Raw genomic sequence first — 19,721 nt, 5'->3', positions numbered from 1 at the left:
AACCAACGAACTCCGCCAGAAGTGAACCTACGACCTTCGCTAGAAGTAACCTACAGACCTTCGCTAGAAGTACGTAAACCATCTACCTTCACTTAAAGTCAACCAACGACCCAGGCCAGGAGTAAACGGCCGACCGTTTCCAGAAGTAACCCACCGACCTTCGCCCGAAGTAACCCACCGACCTTTGCCCAAAGTAAACCACCGACCTTTGTTCGAAAGAAACCAACAACCTTCGCCAGAAGTAAACCACCAACATTTTAGGTCAAATACAGCAGTTTAAAAAACAAGATATTTTTGAGGTATATACACCATTTAACTTTTAATTATTTCAACAATAACATCACAAATGACCATTTTTGTGTACGATTATCATGTTATCGCATTTATAACACTTTCAGCAGTAAGACAACTGCCGGTCCGATATTCACTTATAATATACACCAAAGTTGGCCTATATATACCGAACTGTCCATATAAACGATACTGGATAAGTGCTTTACACCAGAAAATATACAGGTAAATAATCTGTAAACATGAAAATATCTAGTAAAATTGGTCTTTGCATCACATTCATGGGCACAAGTAATCAAAGCAAGACATCCTTATCGGATTACACCATTTACGTTTGCGTAAAGTGTAGCTTTAAATGAGACATATCATTTATACCACTATATATAGAAATCATTACAAAGAATATCCGCTAAAACGACTTTCAAAGCTGTACATTTAATCTTATCCTAATGTTAATATCCACTGCAACATTACAGCAGTTATAATATAATGATATTCCATTCATTCCAAGTTCTTTTGATAATGTTATAAATGCGATTCACTATATTTGTATAATCACAATAATTACATAAAAACGTGTACATGAGCATCCGTTTGCAATTTGGACACATACATATAAAAAATATAAACATTGTTTTAATACTTTGAATACTTCATTCACAGAAACTGTAGATATAAGGTACGACCGGAAATTATGGGAAATCCGACCTAGTGACCCCGGGGGGAGAAGGGGGGAGGGTAAGCTACAAGCGTCTTTTTATTGGGGTAAATCACATGTAGTAACTTGTCGCAGAGGAGAAAATTCGAGGTTTATTTGTAACGTGAGGTAGCTCCATGTTTTATTACTGTTTAACAAAAGAATGGGCTCAATAAACTGAACCCTAAAGGCTGTTATAATGGCTATGATTGGAGGTAGGGGTATTACAGTTTGTGTCACGTGACATCAGTTTTGTCCGTCATGGTCAGAATATTCTAGGCCTACTGGATAATAGTTAACAATAACAAATCCTGAAATACTAATTTTACCTTCACACAATCCCTGCATTATCATATACATGTATGTATGTGTAATTGATAAGGACTGTTACCATGCTATTGATCACGGAAACAAACCTTAAGATTTAATTGTCATTCAGTAATATCGTAATATATATTCTCTTTGGTGGACAGTCTAATATGTAAATCTGTGGTGACGTTTCTGCCATTTTTTTTTCAGGTTTAAACCGTGAATATAGTGCCTTCAGATCTGCTGGAAGCTACGATCCACGTCCGAAACTGGAAGAAGATTCAATTATACTGCAGCCTCTAATACTCCTCCTACTAATGTGATTAAGATCGTGACAGCACAGCATGCTTCAGTGGACGCCTATTTTCAAGATAAGGCTTTCTGAGGTGTCCTTAGTATAGGTACGTGAATATAGTGTCTTCTGTAGGCCTACGTCAGACTGGAGTCTTCCCGGTTCCTTAATGGTGGCCATCTTCCCGAATCACACCATTATCAGTCTGTTGGCTTACAATGAGCTTTGTTCTGGCCAACGCAGGAAGCATACGCCATTGCATGTGCCAAATAGTTTTGCTCTTTGACCCCACGAAATAAATGAGACATCGGACCAATGGCGTGCGCCGTTACATCCTCCATTCCATGTGTGCCAGAGCCCAAGGGGACAGCACTCTGCTGGCGATACATGTCCGAAGCTGGAATGAAAATCAGTTCTTATAAATGAAAACTGTATATGACTAAGAGATTATTAATCACTAAAAAAAAAAAAAATAGACACTAACGAAGTACAGATCTCGCGTAGGCTACATAGTTCATATACACCAGGTGCCGAGTCTTTGTCGCCAATGACCCTTCTAGGTATGGCGGATCAAACCTGGTCGAGGAAAGGAAATTAGCAGATTTCCCCGCCTTCGCTTTATCTTATATTCCTCCATTTTGGTTCGAGTGAATGTACGTCACAAGTAACAGCTAATTCTGTTGAACAGTTTATTCCGAATGGAGTTTAATCAACTTAGCCAGATAGCGTGTTTGAGTACGAACCAGTACGCATGGATAGAACGGATAGTAAGTGGAACAAACAAAAGCTCGTGGCAATTTATGCCAATAATACGATGTCGAAGACTTCAACAACAGCTCTGGATTTAAATGGATTTTATTTTTCTGTGTGTTTGTGTCTTTGACGGGAAACGGTATGCTCTAGTTTTTGTAAAGTTTCACGTGACACAAACTTTGATTTAAAACACATAAGATTTGTTGATTGGTATTTAAGGCTGTGCTGGAGAGTTTTTCACGGAGGTTAGGTTTGTGGATGGAAGACACCGCCCATTGGCCGGTGCCTAACTGGTCAAGGGTTTGGTCAAGCCAGGGCATCAATGGTTCCACATGGGCATCACGTGACAAGTACCTGTGTCCACATTGGTCGGATTTTTATCATGTGACACCTGCTTGTGTCCACATTGGTTAGACATCCATCACGTGACACCTCCCTGTGTCCACATGGGTTAGATCTTCACCACGTGACACTTACCTGTGTCCACGTTGGTCAGATCTTCACGAGGTGACTTGTGACCCGGTCCGAAGCCATACAGCAAGGTTGTCATTGGTTTTCCGTCAGAGGCTTTGAAGAAGTCCAAACCTGCATGTCAAAAAACATCAACATATTGTGAAATGAACGATCCGAAAAATTAAAGTCCGTTAACCTGTAGCACAAGATCGAACTACCAGAGCTGGAGGTATTTTCTATATAATGTTAAAGTTTTCCGTTTTTACATTAATTTGTTACAAGTTTTCAGCTAACCCAAAACATGTTTGGAATAGTTCTTTCTGTATGTTGCTTACTGACAGCAAAGTTTTTCAAACAGTTTCCCTTCAAAATCTATCACCTAGGTAGTTTACATTTCCTTCAGCGTCATCGAGGACATTCTCGACTCGTGAGTTTATTGTATGTATATTCAAGAAGAAGGGCAAATGTAGTTAGACTACTGTTATGGATTTCAGGATGTATAAATTTTGTGGTGAATAAAAGTTAAACTTTTCGGCATGTTTCTATGTAGAAGGGTGCTTATTTATTTATTTGATTGGTATTTTACGCCGTACAAAAGAATATTCCCCCCCGTACACAGGAGAGGGGTGCTGATAAACAGTTGTCACCGATACACATGTATGAGGGGGACTGACTATACATCTATGTGAGCTCTTATTTATTTGTCTGTTTATTTGATTGGTGTTTTACGTCGTACTCAAGAAAAATTTCACTTATATGACGGTGGCCATCATCATGGTGAGAGGAAATCGGGCAGAGCCCGTGACAAACTCAAGACCGTAAGCAGGTTATTGTCAGACCTTCCCGCGTACAGCCGGTTTGGAAGCCAACATGAGCTGGACTTGAACTCACAGCTACTGCATTGGTGAGGGGCTCCTGGGACATTACACTGCGCTAGCGCGCTAACCTACTGAGCGATGTCAGAGTGGTTCACGACGAAATATGCTGTTTCTTTGGCGTTGCTAGAGTGCTTAACGACAGAATATGGTGTTTCTTGGGCGTTGCCAGAGTGCTTAACGAACGAATATGGTGTTTCTTTGGCGTTGCTAGAGTGCTTAACGACTGAATATGGTGTTTCTTGGGCGTTGCCAGAGTTCTTAACGACCGAATATGGTGTTTCTTTGGCGTTGCCAGAGTGCTTAACGACCGAATATGGTGTTTCTTTGGCGTTGCTAGAGTGCTTAACGACCGAATATGGTGTTTCTTTGGCGTTGTCAGAGTGCTTAACAACCAAATATGGTGTTTCTTATGCGTTGCCAGAGTGCTTAACGACCGAATATGGTGTTTCTTTGGCGTTGCCAGAGTGCTTAACGACCGAATATGGTGTTTCTTTGGCGTTGGTAGAGTGCTTAACGACCGAATATGGTGTTTCCTGCTAATGGTCTTGGTTCTTTATTGTTCTTCATTGAGCCGCATGCTTCTCTGCTCTCATAATTGGTTCTCTATGCAACCTGTTGGTATATATGTAATATAATCCAAAATATTTGATTGCTACTGCAAGGGTAAGCAATAAACGTCTCTGGAAAAGGTGTAAAATCTAACCGTTAGTGTTGGCTGTAGGTACTTTCGCGGTCGTTAGGGAGCTCTGGTTCATCCTTAACGGCTCTCTGGTAGTGTGGGTAGAGAAGTGCCTAAAGTACAGAGCAGGCCAGTGACGATTAGCTTTAGTGGTCTATAGACCGTGTTTGTGCATCGCTGCAGGTTAACGAACTCGGTGCAGCGAAAAAAAGATTTTGTTTGGTTCTAACTTTGCTTCCCTCTGTCTAGCATGCCAAAGAACTGAGTCGGGTGCCTTGAAAAACCAACCTTTCTTAGAGTGTGCCAAACATGGTGTTTCTTGGGCGTGGTCGGAATACCAAATACATGTCTTTAGCGTGGTAACAAATACGGTATTACTTGAACGTTACTAGTGGTATATGGAGTTATACATTATACAAACATGGAGTTTCTTACGCGTGGTCAGAGTGGTTACCTAATGATTATAGAGTTACATAGACGTAGTTTGGTACTGGTCAGTGGTTAACTACCAAATGTGTGGTTTCTTGGGCGTGGTCAGAGTGGTTAATGATTGAGGAGTCTCTTAGGAATGGTTTGGTAGTGGTCAGTGGTTACCCACTAAAATATGGACTTTCTTAGGCGTGGTCAGAGTGGTTACCTACCAAATATGGGGTTTCCTCTGCCGGGAAATCCGCCCATCGCCAGCGTGTGGGAGTGATCAGCTGTCACGACAATCAGAGTTTCGTTTTGATTTGTCATTTCAACGGCTTTTTCCACAGCCTCGTCAAAAGCCAGAGTTTCGGAAAAGGCCCTACGAGCTCGCCCGGCATGGTGCCCGTGGTCTATCCGCCCACCTGAAATGACAACAATACACTCAGTCCCAGAACCCAGAAACCTAAGATTTATTTGATTTATTTATCTGATTGGTCTTTTACGCTGTACTCAAGAATACTTCAATTACACGACAACTGCCAACATAATGGTAGGAGGAAACCGGGCAGAGCCCGGGGGAAACCCACGACCATCCGCAGGTTGCTGGATGACCTTTCCACCAACGGTCGGACAGGAAGCCAGCCTGAGCTGGACTTGAACTCACAGCGAAGTCTGTGGTGAGAGGCAGGACACCAGTCCCGGTATAACAACAAGCGTCCAGCAAGTAAGTACAATACCTGGAAGTTTTGCATCATGTTATAATTCTTCATATTACAATAGGTATACCTCTATACCTTTTGTATAAATATTTATATTAATATTTACAAGATGTATGCATACGCCTCGAAGCGGGAGACGCAGATCAGTTCATACCAGAGACTTCACATATGGTACCTGTTGCTGCCTCGCTTGGCGCTCAGAACTGAGAGGTTAGAGCAAGGAAACATGGCTGGTTGACCCGGTGTCAGTGTAATGTGACTGAGTGGGGTGTCATATCTGGTGTCTTATGCATGACATTTCCGTGGCGACAGCACTTTGGTAGCATGGACCCGCCCTGCCACAAGAGGGCACAGTATATGTACACACACCTAATGACACATCGTCACATGAATGAAAAATTGTTAAGTACGACGTTAAACCCAAAGTATGCATACATACATACTTGTATATACGCTTGTATGTGTTCTGACAAAAGGTTTGTGTGTATGAGTGAAACAAGAGTGGGAAATCAGTATATTCGCCCTGAACAGGCATACCGAGGCCTCCGTGGTCGAGGTGGTTAGCTTGCCAGCGCGGTGCAATGACCCAGGGCCTCTCACCATTACAGTCGCCGTGAGCTCAAGTCCAGCTTATGCTGACTTCCACCGGTCATGCCTTGGAAGGTTTGTCAACAGCCTGCGGATGGTCGTGGGATTCGTCCAGGCTCTGGACCTTCCATCACATTGCTGGCCGCACTAGCATGTGAACATTCTTCAATATCTCGTAAAGTACCAATCAAATAAATACATCTAATGAAACAAAACGCAACCCTTCCTCTTTCACAAAGTAAATTGTACATAATAACCGTGTTCACTGACCTTCAACCAACAGAAAGTAACCCTTGGGGTTTTTCTGTAGGACCTCAATAGCCTTTTGTGTCATTTTTGCAATGGACGGCTCAGCCGTGGGACCCGTAGTTGGTCTCTGCGATGCGTAATTCATATAGGACGGGTTAAATAAGCCTTAAACAGAAAAATACATTCCTTCATCCTTCATTAACACATCAAATAGGCCTTAAGTAGGCCTCTAAAGCAATCTTAATAAACTCCGATTAAGTCTAGATTTGAACCCTTAATTTAATCGCTTAGGCCAGAGCGTATGATTTAAAATTAAGAACGCTTTAAAAAGTGCTGTGTTAAGGCAATGACATGCATATCAAAATGGGAACCTCTGGGGCCATACACTGCAAACATTATCGACGCATGGCATGTATTTATAAAACCATACACATTAATGTGCAAACGCCTCGCTGTTTGTATTTGTTCATCCATAAACACGTAACATTTTTATGACATTGACGCTTTCATTAAATCATTTCCAACGTTTTCTCCAAAACATGTAACATGTCTACTAGAGTGGTGAAAAAGCCCTTTTTATTTGAACATGTGTATGCCTATCAGTTTCCTCTATGTACACTTATTGAGGATTTCTGATAAGTTTTAACTGGTGAATAATCGCTTTGAGGCAGCGGGCCCGGATGTTTAAGGGGAGGCATAAACACCTTAAGACTTCCCTCTCGACAAGCATAATCCCATCACGCAGGTGTAATACACTTATATGTTATAAAACAGTAAATAAATGGTCGGTTCGGCGTGATCATTCTTACCTAAAAGATAGTCCTTATGTCTGGTGTCCACCAAATTTAAATCCCGCTGATTGAAAACAACACGGCGAGCCTTTTTACGCTTGGCTTTGTCTGCTTTCCATTCCTACAAATAAAAGAATTGCGCTGTTTTGCAGTCTCACAAAATCTCGAGTTTAGAGTGGTCGATTGAGACACACCTATTGTCCTGTGTACATATATACGGTGTTTTTGAATCAAACACTTCCCGTCGCGTTTCCAAGCTTAAAACTGGAATTCGATTTGCCGTAAAAAAAAAAGATATAAAGATTTAAAAAAAAAAACGCCAATTAAATTTAAAATTCAAATATTTACTATTAAGGAATGTATTTCATCGAGCTCAAAACACCCGCATTGGAGGAGCGGAATTCTAAACACTCTCAGGAATTTACATACCTCAATCAGGTTGCGAGAGTCACGTCGACCATTATTCTTGTCCACGACACCTGTGACTGGATCCGGCTCGTCGTTAGGGATGAAGTATCGGCGACCTCCTCCTAATAACACCTGCATTTGATTAATTGGTTAATTGATTAGTTTATTGATTGGCTGGTTACACGAACGGGCACATTATTACGAAATAAATGAACAAATAAAGGAGGAAAGGAAAGGGGAAGGGGGCAAGGTCGATGGCTGGATGTAAAACAGGAAGGAATAGAGGAAAGAATTGATGGATGGATGTAAAAATGGACAATGAAGAAAGGAAAGGGGAAGGGGGCAAGGTCGATGGCTGGACGTAAGAAAGGAAGGAATAGAGGAAAGAATGGATGGATGGATGGATTTAAACATGGACAATGAAGAAAGGAAAGGGGAAGGGGGCAAGGTCGATGGCTGGACGTAGGAAGGAAGGAATAGAGGAAGAATGGATGGATGGATGTAAAAATGGACAATGAAGAAAGGAAAGGGGAAGGGGACAACGTCGGTGGCTGGACGTAAGACGGGAAGGAATAGAGGAAAGAATGGATGAATGGGTGTAAAAATGGACAATGAAGAAAGGAGTGGATTGATTTATGGGTGATGAATGAAAGAAAGAATATTGATTGAATAAATTTATTAAGCTGCAATAATAATAATTTGTTTATTAATTTGATGTACATTTAATGTGGTACACTAGACACTTTTTTTCGCTTATGCCACTGCAGATGCTTATGAGAGAAAGAAACCCGAAACAAGTCTCCAACATTGGACAGGTACAGTGAACAAACTTCCAAAGATGATCCAGCGAGATCTGGATTTGTATCGTCGACCGAACTGATCAAAGGCTTCTCAACTGCAGTGAGGACATCAGCATTTCAAGAGTATCAAGAATAAAGTCTGGCCTCTCGAAAACTAACGAGGCAAAAAGGTGTGATTTTACGGTAGTTGTAGACTGTGCTATTGAGACGAGAGACCGGAATATGCAAGGTGTATGTTCATATGTATCAACTTTCGTAAAATCATGTCTTGAAGGCGCGTTAGTTTCGAGAGCCCCGCTGACTATATATGTACTACCTGGGGCATCAGTCCCTGTTTGACTTAAGCTGCGTTCTCAATGTCCCATTTGTAGTATCATCGAATTCGACTAGTTGAACGAAAAACAAGACAAAACGTATCTGTTTCGTATAATTTGTAGCATTCGACAAATCGCACCGTGCGAACGCGGGCTTGTGAAATACCCTGTGTTCTGTTTTCGTTCAACAAGCCAAATCTGACGAACGACGACCACAAATCGCATCAAGTGAATGTGGTTTTACCTGTATGTCTGGGTTGTCCTCCACCAGTTGTAACGCAATGTCCCGACACCCAACCCCGGCCGGTCCTATGCTCGCGTCACCCTCCCAGTACCTGTTAGGCACATGGGCGTAGGCTGCAGCTGGTGTAGCATGAGTAAGTCGAGTTGTAGTTACTATGCCCACCGATTTACCTGGGAAAAAGGGAGGGCCAGAGTTTGCAACAGCTTCGGTGAGTTATCTTTTCTCTTGCAACGTAGGAAAATACGGCTTAGGTATAACATTCAGATGTACCGAAATAACATGTCTATTTGATTAATCCACACAATTAGAGAAGCAATAAACCCTGGGAAACCACGGACGTCGAGTGCTAGGTTATCGTGTCGTCTGACATGAAAACCCACACGATCAAAGAAGCAAGAAACCCTGTACGGCTTAGGTATAAAATTCCGATATACAGAAATAACATATTTATTTGGTTAATCCACACAATTAGAGGGGCAAGAAACCTATGGAAACCACGGGCGTCGAGTGCTAGGTTATTGTTTCGTCTGACATGAAAATCCACACGATCAAAGAAGCAAGAAACCCTGTGAAGTCCTGGAAAACCAGGGACGTCGCGGAATATGTCATCATGTCGTCTAAGATGCAGACACCTCCCCCGCCACACTTTAGCGACTACAAGACTTATTCATTGAACGTTTCCCTTATACTACATCGTTCAGGCTCAGGAGGAAACCACTACCTACGCTAGGTACTTGAAACAGCCTATAATCCAAAACCGCCGACAAACAATAAAAAACACATCCAGGAAGTAAACGCCACGCATCCAAAAAGTCAACATCACGCATCCAGATAGTCAACGTTACGCATCCAGAAAGTCAACATCACGCATCCAGAAAGTCAATGTCATCCATCCAGAAAGACAACGTCACGCATCCAGAAAGTCAACATCACGCATCCAGAAAGTCAACGTCACCAATCCAGTAAGTCAACGTTACACATCCAGAAAGTCACCGTCACGCATCCAGAAAGTCACCGTCACCCATCCAGTAAGTCAACGTCACACATCCAGAAAGTCAACGTCACCCATCCAGTAAATAAACGTCACGCATCCAGAAAGTCACCGTCACGCATCCAGAAAGTCACCGGTGAACCACGACTAAATATGACTTCTTTTGGAATTAATCATATTATCCCGTATCCCTTACTTTTTTTTTTCTTAGACAGCAAATCTGCCATTGTCGACACATAGCCATCTGTGTGTCACTATTTCATATATGTACCAATAATCTCTGAAAGTCGAATCTGGAATATCTAACGCTAACCATCCTTCTCTGAAAATCTATCCCCGGATTGTCAGCCAGATTGGCCACCTGCGTTTTTAACACCTCAGTGCCAATACCCGAGTTTCTATCCCCAAATATCCATCCCTGTTTTGATCCCATAGTCTCAATGCCCGAACACGGGTACCCATCTCCCTGTGTGCGTCCCTGTTTTAATCCCTCTGTGTCAATACCTGAATACCGATATCCTAGTGTCTATTCCTGTCTTATGTCTCAGTCCCCGAATCCATCTTTATCCTCCAGGACAAATACCCGAATATGTGCGTCGAAACAGACATTGTATACCAGCCGTAAACAAATACGGACGTTCCAGGTCAATAATCACAAGGCCAATTCCCAAAACGACAATTAACATAAACCATGCACCAAATAGCTAAGAAAATAACTTAAAGCGAAAGAAAGACAAAATATGAAATCATCATACAGACAACTGAAAACTATGCGTAAAAATACTTTCATTTAATTTTTCAGATTTGAAAAGCATGCAAATGTTTGAATACTATGGTGGGCTTTATGAGCCATATTCACGGTATCTAGGATGTTCACCAGAATAGAGTTGGAAAAAATACCTGTGATGCCATAGTTCCTAAACCCGGATAGTATTGCCCATAAAACCCACCTTAGAATTCAGATAATTAAACACCTTTAATTATTTTCACAAAAATCTAAAAGTATAAATGAAAGTATATTTATGCATAGTTTTAAGTGGTCTATTTGGTGATGCTTACTTCGATTTTCAGAGGTCTTTTCCTTAAAGCGCAAAATATGCGTGTTTTAATCCGACAGTGCCAATACCCAAAGACCTGTGCTCCCTGTGTCCATCCCTGGTTAAAATGTGCAGCGCCTGTGTCAGAATACAATTAAGTGTTTTTCGTTTCGAGTCCCACAGTACCAATAAATCTCGCAGTGTCAGTTTCCGGGTGTTTGAGTGTCCATCTCTAAGTTTCCCTCCTCAAGGGTCTTTAATTCACACCAGTACCTACCTTCCGCTCGTGACCAGTCGAGGATGGTGGAGAGCTGTTCTCTTTGGGCCGCAGTGCAGTTGTTATCCGGAACTCCCGGCCCCACCCCGATCCTTCCTCTGCGCGTCTTGACCCCCGAGAGAAAAGCTGTGGCAGTCCCCGCCGAGTCGGGCACCTGGGCGTCGGTGTTGTATACCTGTAATCAAAGGTCAGATAAATTACCAACTAAGAAGGTTACGTTTATGTCGGCGTTTACAAATATTCTACTTGTCCGTCAGTCAGTCTCTATGTCTATCTGATTTACTGTCGGTCTGTCGGTCTCTCGGACTGACTGTCGGTTAGTCAGCAACTTTCCTCAAACAGCTAGGCACGGATTTAACTTCAGTTTTTCTGCACTGTGTGGTGAAGATATGCAGACTTGCTTTAATCATGGCTGAAATGCTTGATCGTAGGCAAATTTGTTTTAGTCGTGGCAGAAATTCTCGATTGTAGGCAAACTTACTTTAATCATGGCGGAATAGGGAAACTTTTCAAACGAGAGTTGCTCCTCTTCGCCGGATCGCTGTTTTAGCTGTCCTTTCAGGATCCGCGACCCGGTAAGGGTGGTCACGCCCATCCCGTCCCCCACGAACAGGATCACGTTCCGGGCGACGTTCGTGTTCGGGGTATACTCAAGAGTGGCTTTCAGCTCATCCTGACCCAGATTGTTCCAGTGCGCCACATCTAAGGTTTCAGAACAGATAGCTCATAACGAAGGAGTACGTATAGGCCTTTTTTCACGGCAAGATTATCATTGTGCAATTTATAAAATATCAACCAAACAAACGTTTATGGTTATGGATACAGCGAATATGCAAAATCTATAAAACAATGAAATAAAATAAAACAGAGTGTGATAAAATTAAATAGACAACACTTGTCATATCCGATCGATCAATCGACTGATTGATTGATTGGCTGTTGGTTAAGGTCATACTCAATTTTTGTTTACTTATACCACAGACAGAGTTTTACAGGTGGAGGAATTTAAAATTCCCTAGGGAAATAACCAACCTTTGGTAAGTTAATGACGAACTTGCCCACGTAAAGATATACACATCATATTGGTGTGAGACATGTTGTTTTTAATGAACTTTAAAGACTGCACCAACAGCGAGACTAGATTATTGTTACCAAGGCCAACGGTATGTGAAACCGGCGTAATCGACAAATTCTCTCTCCACGATCGGGATAGAACCGGAACCAGGCGTCGCGCACGTTATTCAGTCAGCTACATCCCCGGTCCCCTAGTGTCTACCCATACGTGATCGAATGTCAAGTGCTCTGGGATAAGGTACACGATATCCCCGCGTGATTAACATTTGTTCTTAGCCTTCATGGAAACACTTAGCAAAACGTATGTAAACAATAACTGACGAAAACTCGTAGGTGTCAATGACATAAATCAACGGTGAGACTTAAGTTGGGTGTATATTTCAACGGTGATTTGAAACGATACAAACATAAATCATATAATAGTGGTGTCGTTCATAAACAATACAAGTACTCCCACTGATCAGGCTTTATATCATTACACGTTATGTGTATATACTGTGTCCTCCAATGCTTACTATTCCCTTCAGCTATTGTCTTTATATATGCTATGCAGGTCTGTTTTAAATCTCATTATGTTTTAAATCTCATTCACCTGAATTTTTTTTATTCGCCTCACTCTGCATGGTGCATTCTAAAGCAATATGACAAATCCTGTATTCTTTATAACGGAATGAAACACCTAGCAAGTAAATAGATAAATACTAAAATGTTACCACTAAAGTCAAGAAGAAGTGGAAAGGAAATGGGAATAAGCAGTGAAAAATGTGTTTTACTATAGAAAAGCTTGAAGGCTATAACAGCAGTAAACACTGTTCACATCCCTTTTCAGTGCTGTTTATAAAGAAATCAAAGAAAAGAAAGTTCTCCGCCAAATGTGGAGCAGATACACTATTGTTGTCTCGTTTTTATTTTTCATTTTTAACAAGGATTTGTTTTATATTTGTTATTACTTATTTCACTATATTTATGGCCTAGTAGTTATGGCGGTTGCCTTTTAATCACTAGGACAGAGAATGTACAACATCATTCAGAACCGATGAACGCTTCTGTTTCCGACGTCGTTCAGAACAGATGAATGCTTCCCGTACCCGACATCATTTAAAACAGATGAATGTTTCTTTTTCCGATGGTCGTTTAGGACAGATGAAAGTTTCTCTTTCTGACATTGTTCAGAACAGATGAATATTACTCTCCTTGACATCGTTCAGAACAGCTGAATGTTTTTTTTTCCGTGCGTCGTTCAGAACAGACCAATATTTCTCTTTCCGATCGACGTTCAAAACAGATTAATGTTTCTCTTTCCCACGTCATTCAGAGCTGATGAATATTTCTCTTCCAGACATCGTTCAGTCAGATGAATGTTTCTCTTTCCTACATCGTTCAGAACAGATGAATGTTTCTTTTTCCGACTGTCGTTCATAACACATAAATGTTTCTCTTTCCAATCGACGTTCAGAAGAGATGAATACTTCTCTTTCTGACATCGTTTAGAACAGATGGATGTTTCTCTTTTCGTATCGTTCAGAAGAGATGAATGTTTCTCTTTTCGTATCGTTCAGAGCAGCTGAATGTTTCTCTTCCAGACATCGTTCAGAACACATGAATGTTTCTCTTACCGACATCATTCAGAACAGATAAATATTTCTCTTCCCGACATCGTTCAGAACAGATGAATTTTTCTCTTCACGACGTCGTTCAGTGCAGATGAAAGTTTTTCTTCTCGACATCGTTCAGAACACAATATTGCTTTTCTTGCCGACATCGTTCTGAAACAGACGAATGTTTATCGTTCCGACGTTCAAAACAAATGCATGTTTCTCTTTCCGATCGACGTTCAGAACAGATAAATGTTTCTTTTCCCGGCATCGTTCAGAGCAAATGGATTTCTCTCTTCCCGACATCATTCCGAGCAGATGGATGCTTCTCTTCTCGACATCGTTGAGAGCAGATGGGTGTTTCTCTTCTCGACATCGTTCAGAATAGAAAAAATGTTTCTTTTTCCGACATCGTTCAGAGCAGATGAATGCTTATCTTTCCGGCGTCGTTAAGAGCAGAGACACCTTTCTCTTCCCGGAATCGTTAAAAAATATATGTTTGTTTGTACGTGTACCTGACTTTTCTTTAAATCTTTTTTAACTAACGGTAAATGTTAAATGTTTTAAAACGGATGAAATTTCTGGTGACTTGTATAAGTTCTTATCACCTTTTGAAAAAAAAAATATCACTTGTATTTTGCGCGGTATTTTTTTCTTCATATTATTATTATTAACGACATTAATTACCTTCCCATTTATCTGATTTCTCTTTAATTTGTTTCACATGTGCGGCGGCAATTAAGACTATGTGAGGAAGACTTCTGTTGTCCAGCACAAGCTACTGTTCTTTATCACATGCCTTACAAAGACCTTGATTTCGCCATTTTGAAATACATCTATCTATCTTCGGTGTCTACGTCATACTTAAAAACACCGACCCATACGGTAGTCTACATTGCCTAGGCTTGTGTATCCATGTAGCAATTATCCATTAAACTTACGTTATAGGACACACGGCCTGTGAGTTCAATCCCGGCAGAGAATTTGGACAGAGAATTTGGACAGAGAATTTTTGTATTCTCCTGATCTCACTGTTGGGGGATTTTTTGCAATTAGCAATCAACGACGCTCGCTTGACTGTTACCTCACGTTCGTTGAACACAACTTGCCTCCATTACAAATAGATGCATATCTGTACGCCGCACGTGGGATAGTTCGTTAATATAAGAGGGGTCGCAATAGGTCGCTGGTTTTACCGGGATGGGCTCTTCGGTTTAATCCACCTATGAAACTCACCGCAGCGAAGAATTCAACAGTATGACATAATAATACAAAAATTGGTGCCTCCGTGGCCCAGGGGGCTTGCACGCCAGCACGGCGCAATGACCCACGAGTCTACCACCAATGCGGTTGCTGTGAGTTCAAGTACAGCTCATGCTGGCTTCCTCTCCGGTCATAGGTGGGAAGGTCTGACAGCAACCTGCGAATGGTCGTGTGTTTCCCCCGGGCTCTGCCTGTTTTCCTCCCAACATAATGCTGGCCATCGTAGTATAAGTGAAATATAAGTAAAATACTTATGAAATAAATAATTAAATAAAACAAGAATTAAATAAAATCCATTGAACCTACCTTCCTTTTGTGGTGGTAGATAGGGAGCTGTACTAGCACCAGATGTTACTGCAATACATAGAAATATGAACATCCAGTTTGCTAGAAACTTAAAATGTGCCATCGCAACAGGTATGTTAGAGTCGTGCCGCAGATACACACTGGAAGCCAGACTCCAAACACAACCCTTTAATACTATTCTGCCTGCACGATAGCCCATTTATTTGTTTTGTAGGACGTCATGATTTATAACTGCCTATCAACGTTAGTATTCACTATAAAAAAACAAACAAACAGGTGTTTAGCATTTAAACGTTTGATAAGCATATCTTTGCTGCAGACAATAAACGTACTTAATATTTAACTGTAACATACTAAACATATTTATCCAACAACTGATAATAAGATCGCTTGATAATTTTGATCATCAGTACTAAAAGGTCTAAATCACTTTTTTAAAGCAATAAACCGATCCAATTTACTGCATCAATGACTGCATTTATGCAATAAATGTAAGTATTTATAAAACACTGCGTGTATTCATGAACAAACTCTTGTTTTGAAAAAAAACACACCTTGACTAGGCTAAACGTAGGGACTTATTACAGTGTACGACAGAACAGTATGTCAACTCGTGTAGGGACCGCCTACTGACAACTAAACAGGTCTATCCGCTAGGTGCGTGAACACAAACCCAACCAATGTTTGTTCCGAGCAAATATATCGACAGCAGCAAACGGGGTGTTATTGGCACACAACCCAGAACATATACATTTTGGACAGATAGATTTGAAATTTATTGATTTATTACTTTACCACATTTTAATTCTTTTTTACATTAATTTTCCAAAGCGAAGAAATACAAATGAGATGCAGAGGGGTCGCTGGGAACCATATTTACATGACGTACTCATTTACAGCGGGACTTACATTGTTTCTTATGAAATATTCTGACTGACTGCGTGATTGACTGACTGATTAGCTGTTTGGGATTAAACGTCTGATTTGCCATTATTTCCTTCATACCACAAGAGCGTTTCTTTGTTGCAGGCCGATCCCAAGGGTCAAATATTTATAATAGTCCCGCATGCCTCACTGGAAAGAGAAGCCGGTCAGGCGCACTTGGCACTGCACCAGTCCATTCGTAATTGGCTGTCCTCGTGCACGGATATACATATACCAAAATTGCCAATATTGAAATTAAGGAAAAGCTGATGTGAAGTTATCCCTAGCAGACTAACCCACCGCAATAAACTCTAACTCTATGGAATTTAAAATATCAAAGCAATTAGAAGCAGTTAGTTTTTATGGTGTTGCATATGCGCCAGCATTGTGATTTGCTTTGCATTAATACCTAAACCCTTGAATATTTCCTAATGAATAAAAAATGTCCACATGATGTTCAAGTATAATAATTCTAAAAAGCTTTGTTTGTGGAATATCCTTACAGATTCAAACACCCGCCATTTCCAAACACATACTCGTGCACAATCTACGGCTAATTCATGACAGTTGAAATGTAGATATCCAACAGCTGTTTGAAGTTTGGCAACAATCTCGCGAATATTATATTTATGGATTTTCAAATTTGCTCTTTTAGGTTACTTCTTCTAAAAACCAATCGATGGACCATTCATTCTTAATTTTGTTTGGGGGGGGGGGGGGGGTCGTTTCTCTAGAAAACAGCATTTCGCAGCAGCTTGAAGTTTGGCAGCGGTCTCGCGGACATTATTAACTTTAAGGGTTTTGAAGTTTGCCTTTCTAGAACACCTACTTTTAAACATCTTTTCAAAAACCAAGAGATGGATCCTTCTGAAATTGATATGCATGTAGAGAATTACTATACATTATTTTTTTTATCGAATGGCCTATATCCAGCTGTCTGTAAAATCAGTCATACCGGCTACAAAAATTGCTTTTGGTCAGTGACATGTCAAAACACAAGCTCTACACGTCCAACAATACCATTTTTACAAAAAGACCAGTTGTCATATTGGACGCAGTAACTACAGTAGAAAGATGTGTTAGAGATATAGCAGATTTCCGCAGTTAAGATAAGCATATTTCCACATTCAATTCTTGGATTCCTACTTGATGATACCAAGGCATGCGCTGTAGTTTTACAATTATTTTCATTTGAACAGATCTGACCTTTCATCTAATTTACCTTTGTGGCTGACATTTATTATAACGTTAATGTTCTCAAACTGGCTTAATTGGCACACAACCAGCGTCCCATAGGCTAGATAACATGAACTGCATGGTAGAGAGTATATATCGCCTCTTTCGTACACTCTGCTTGCCAAAAAGGCCACGATTTTCCACGGACGCTGCGCATGCGCTAGAACGCACTTCAGCAAAACGGTTTTTAGTATGGCTTCCCCTACGGTAGTACATGGGAAGGTCTGCCAGCAGGGTGTCCCCCTGATTCTGTTCGATTTCCTCCCACCATAACGCTGGCTGCCGTCGTATAAACGAAATATTTTTAGGTACGGCGTAAAACAACAGTCAAATAAATAAATAAACATTTTTGGTAATGGTGTTAACACGCTAATCATGTTAACAAGCTATTTAAAAAAAGGTCTAGTCTAATTTCAAAGTGGTGATCGAAAATGGTGAGAAGTCTGTAGAAAGTGGTCAAAGGTTACTTTGTGATTCTAAAAAAACTCTCTTTGACATGTGTCCCAACGGCTATCAGCAAGCTTTCAGCTATGTGGTCTGTACTTCACCAACAAACTCCTTGGGTTAATGATAATGATAGGCATTCCCCTGGCCATGTACTTTTGTATGCTTTGAGAAAAGGAAAAAGGCAATGTTCGACGTGTGGCCAAATTGAAACATTGGCTACGGTGGAGGTGGGGGTGGGTGGGGGGAGTCTCAAAGGCGTCGTTACGCTGGCCTAGTCACAATGACGTCGCACACTGACGGCATATGTCCCCTTGGTATTTACGACCGGCATAACGTTACGACGGCCTAATCACCATGACGTCGCACACTGACGGCATATGTCCCCTTGGTATTTACGACCGGCATAACGTTACGACTCCTTTGAGACTAGATATGGCTGCACTAAATTTTTCGTCTAGAAAATGGAAAAAAGACATAACTGTATAACCAAATTAAATCTGTTGGTCAAGCAAGTTTGTTAGACTAGGCAGATTAAAATAGGTGGCCAATACATAATATTATATAATATAATAATACGCATATCAATTTCTTTCAGTCCAGTCCATTGAAATATTGGATTCTGCGGCGGGTTTTTTTCTGACCAAATTGTAACCAGTGGCGTCATATCAAGTTTTAACATTTGTTACACGTACACAGACTGCTGAACTAATAATTGCAATGTGAATGCTTTTGCGATTTGATCTTAAACTATTTCAGGTAAAATATATGGATGTGACATTAACTATTCCCACTGACAGACGACCGTAAAATCTTAACGTATTTTGCTTGGTTGGAAAAATTTTACCATAAATATCGGACTAACTCTCTTGGACAGTGCTTAATGGCCTTCCATATTGCGTATATTTTTATACCGTTTTCTTACATAAGCCGGGGTTCTGCTGACATTCTAAGCTTCCCCAAGACATGGTCCCTTCGCACTGTTTTCATTGTTTATTTTACTCCTCTTTTTGTTTTTAACGCCTTAGACATGATTCCTGGGTCAAATCAAATAATTTGTTGCGCATTTGTTTAAAGCAGTGTTCCGAAAGATTACATTACAAATGTTAAAACTGATAAATGTCACCGTACACGTTATTGCCCTGTATACATGTATATGTAGGTTGGCAATGCGATCACCTCAATCAAGGTACACACGCACCGTATGTAGTCAGAGGTCAATGTCACAGAAGATAAACATGTATACCATTCCGGAAGTTCCAGAGACTCCGGAAAAGGCGTTGACGCCACGGGTTGACGACGGTAAACAATCGATATAATGTAAACACTCAGTGACGTAGTTCCTGGTTCAGTCCCGAGTGCAGGCATTTTTTGCACTTGGACACACCCACTAACGCCATATACCTCGCCTCCTCTGTAAACAAAGAAAGCAATTCCCTGATCTTGCACTAAATATGTATGTTCGACAAATGTCCACTCGTGCAACTGAAATCAATGTAAGTTATAGTTTTATGTGCATCAAGATTTTATTTTATTTTCGTCCACTCTTAAACAAAATACGCTTTCTTTTAAATATGTTCAGTTCGTTGTGATAGTTGGACTTCTACTTCAAAAACTGTATTATTTACCTCGATAGGCTGCCATTTTGAAAAAAATGACCGTCCTTTTTGATTTTTATCAAGCTAACAGACGGCCACT

The 19,721-nt window shown here is 40.8% G+C and overlaps 1 protein-coding gene across 1 annotated transcript; it reads right to left on the bottom strand.

Annotated features, from left to right (window-relative positions):
- Nucleotides 1-312: 312 nt before the first annotated feature.
- On the bottom strand, nt 313-15,538 carry LOC135477686 (alkaline phosphatase, tissue-nonspecific isozyme-like). The gene is made up of 10 exons (XM_064757876.1): nt 15,420-15,538; nt 11,663-11,883; nt 11,182-11,356; nt 8,877-9,046; nt 7,540-7,650; nt 7,129-7,231; nt 6,341-6,484; nt 4,994-5,185; nt 2,820-2,927; nt 313-1,986 (listed from the first exon to the last, which is right to left on the bottom strand). Exons 1-10 carry the CDS (start codon nt 15,520-15,522, stop codon nt 1,790-1,792), a joined length of 1,524 nt encoding a protein of 507 aa, XP_064613946.1. The 5' UTR covers nt 15,523-15,538; the 3' UTR covers nt 313-1,789.
- Between the last annotated feature and the right edge of the window lie 4,183 nt (nt 15,539-19,721).

Source organism: Liolophura sinensis, chromosome 11 (assembly GCF_032854445.1).
Source record: "Liolophura sinensis isolate JHLJ2023 chromosome 11, CUHK_Ljap_v2, whole genome shotgun sequence".
NCBI classification, from domain to species: Eukaryota; Metazoa; Mollusca; class Polyplacophora; order Chitonida; family Chitonidae; genus Liolophura; species Liolophura sinensis.
The sequence above is the reverse complement of the archived record's forward strand: the minus strand, read 5'-3'. Positions and strand labels throughout refer to the sequence as shown.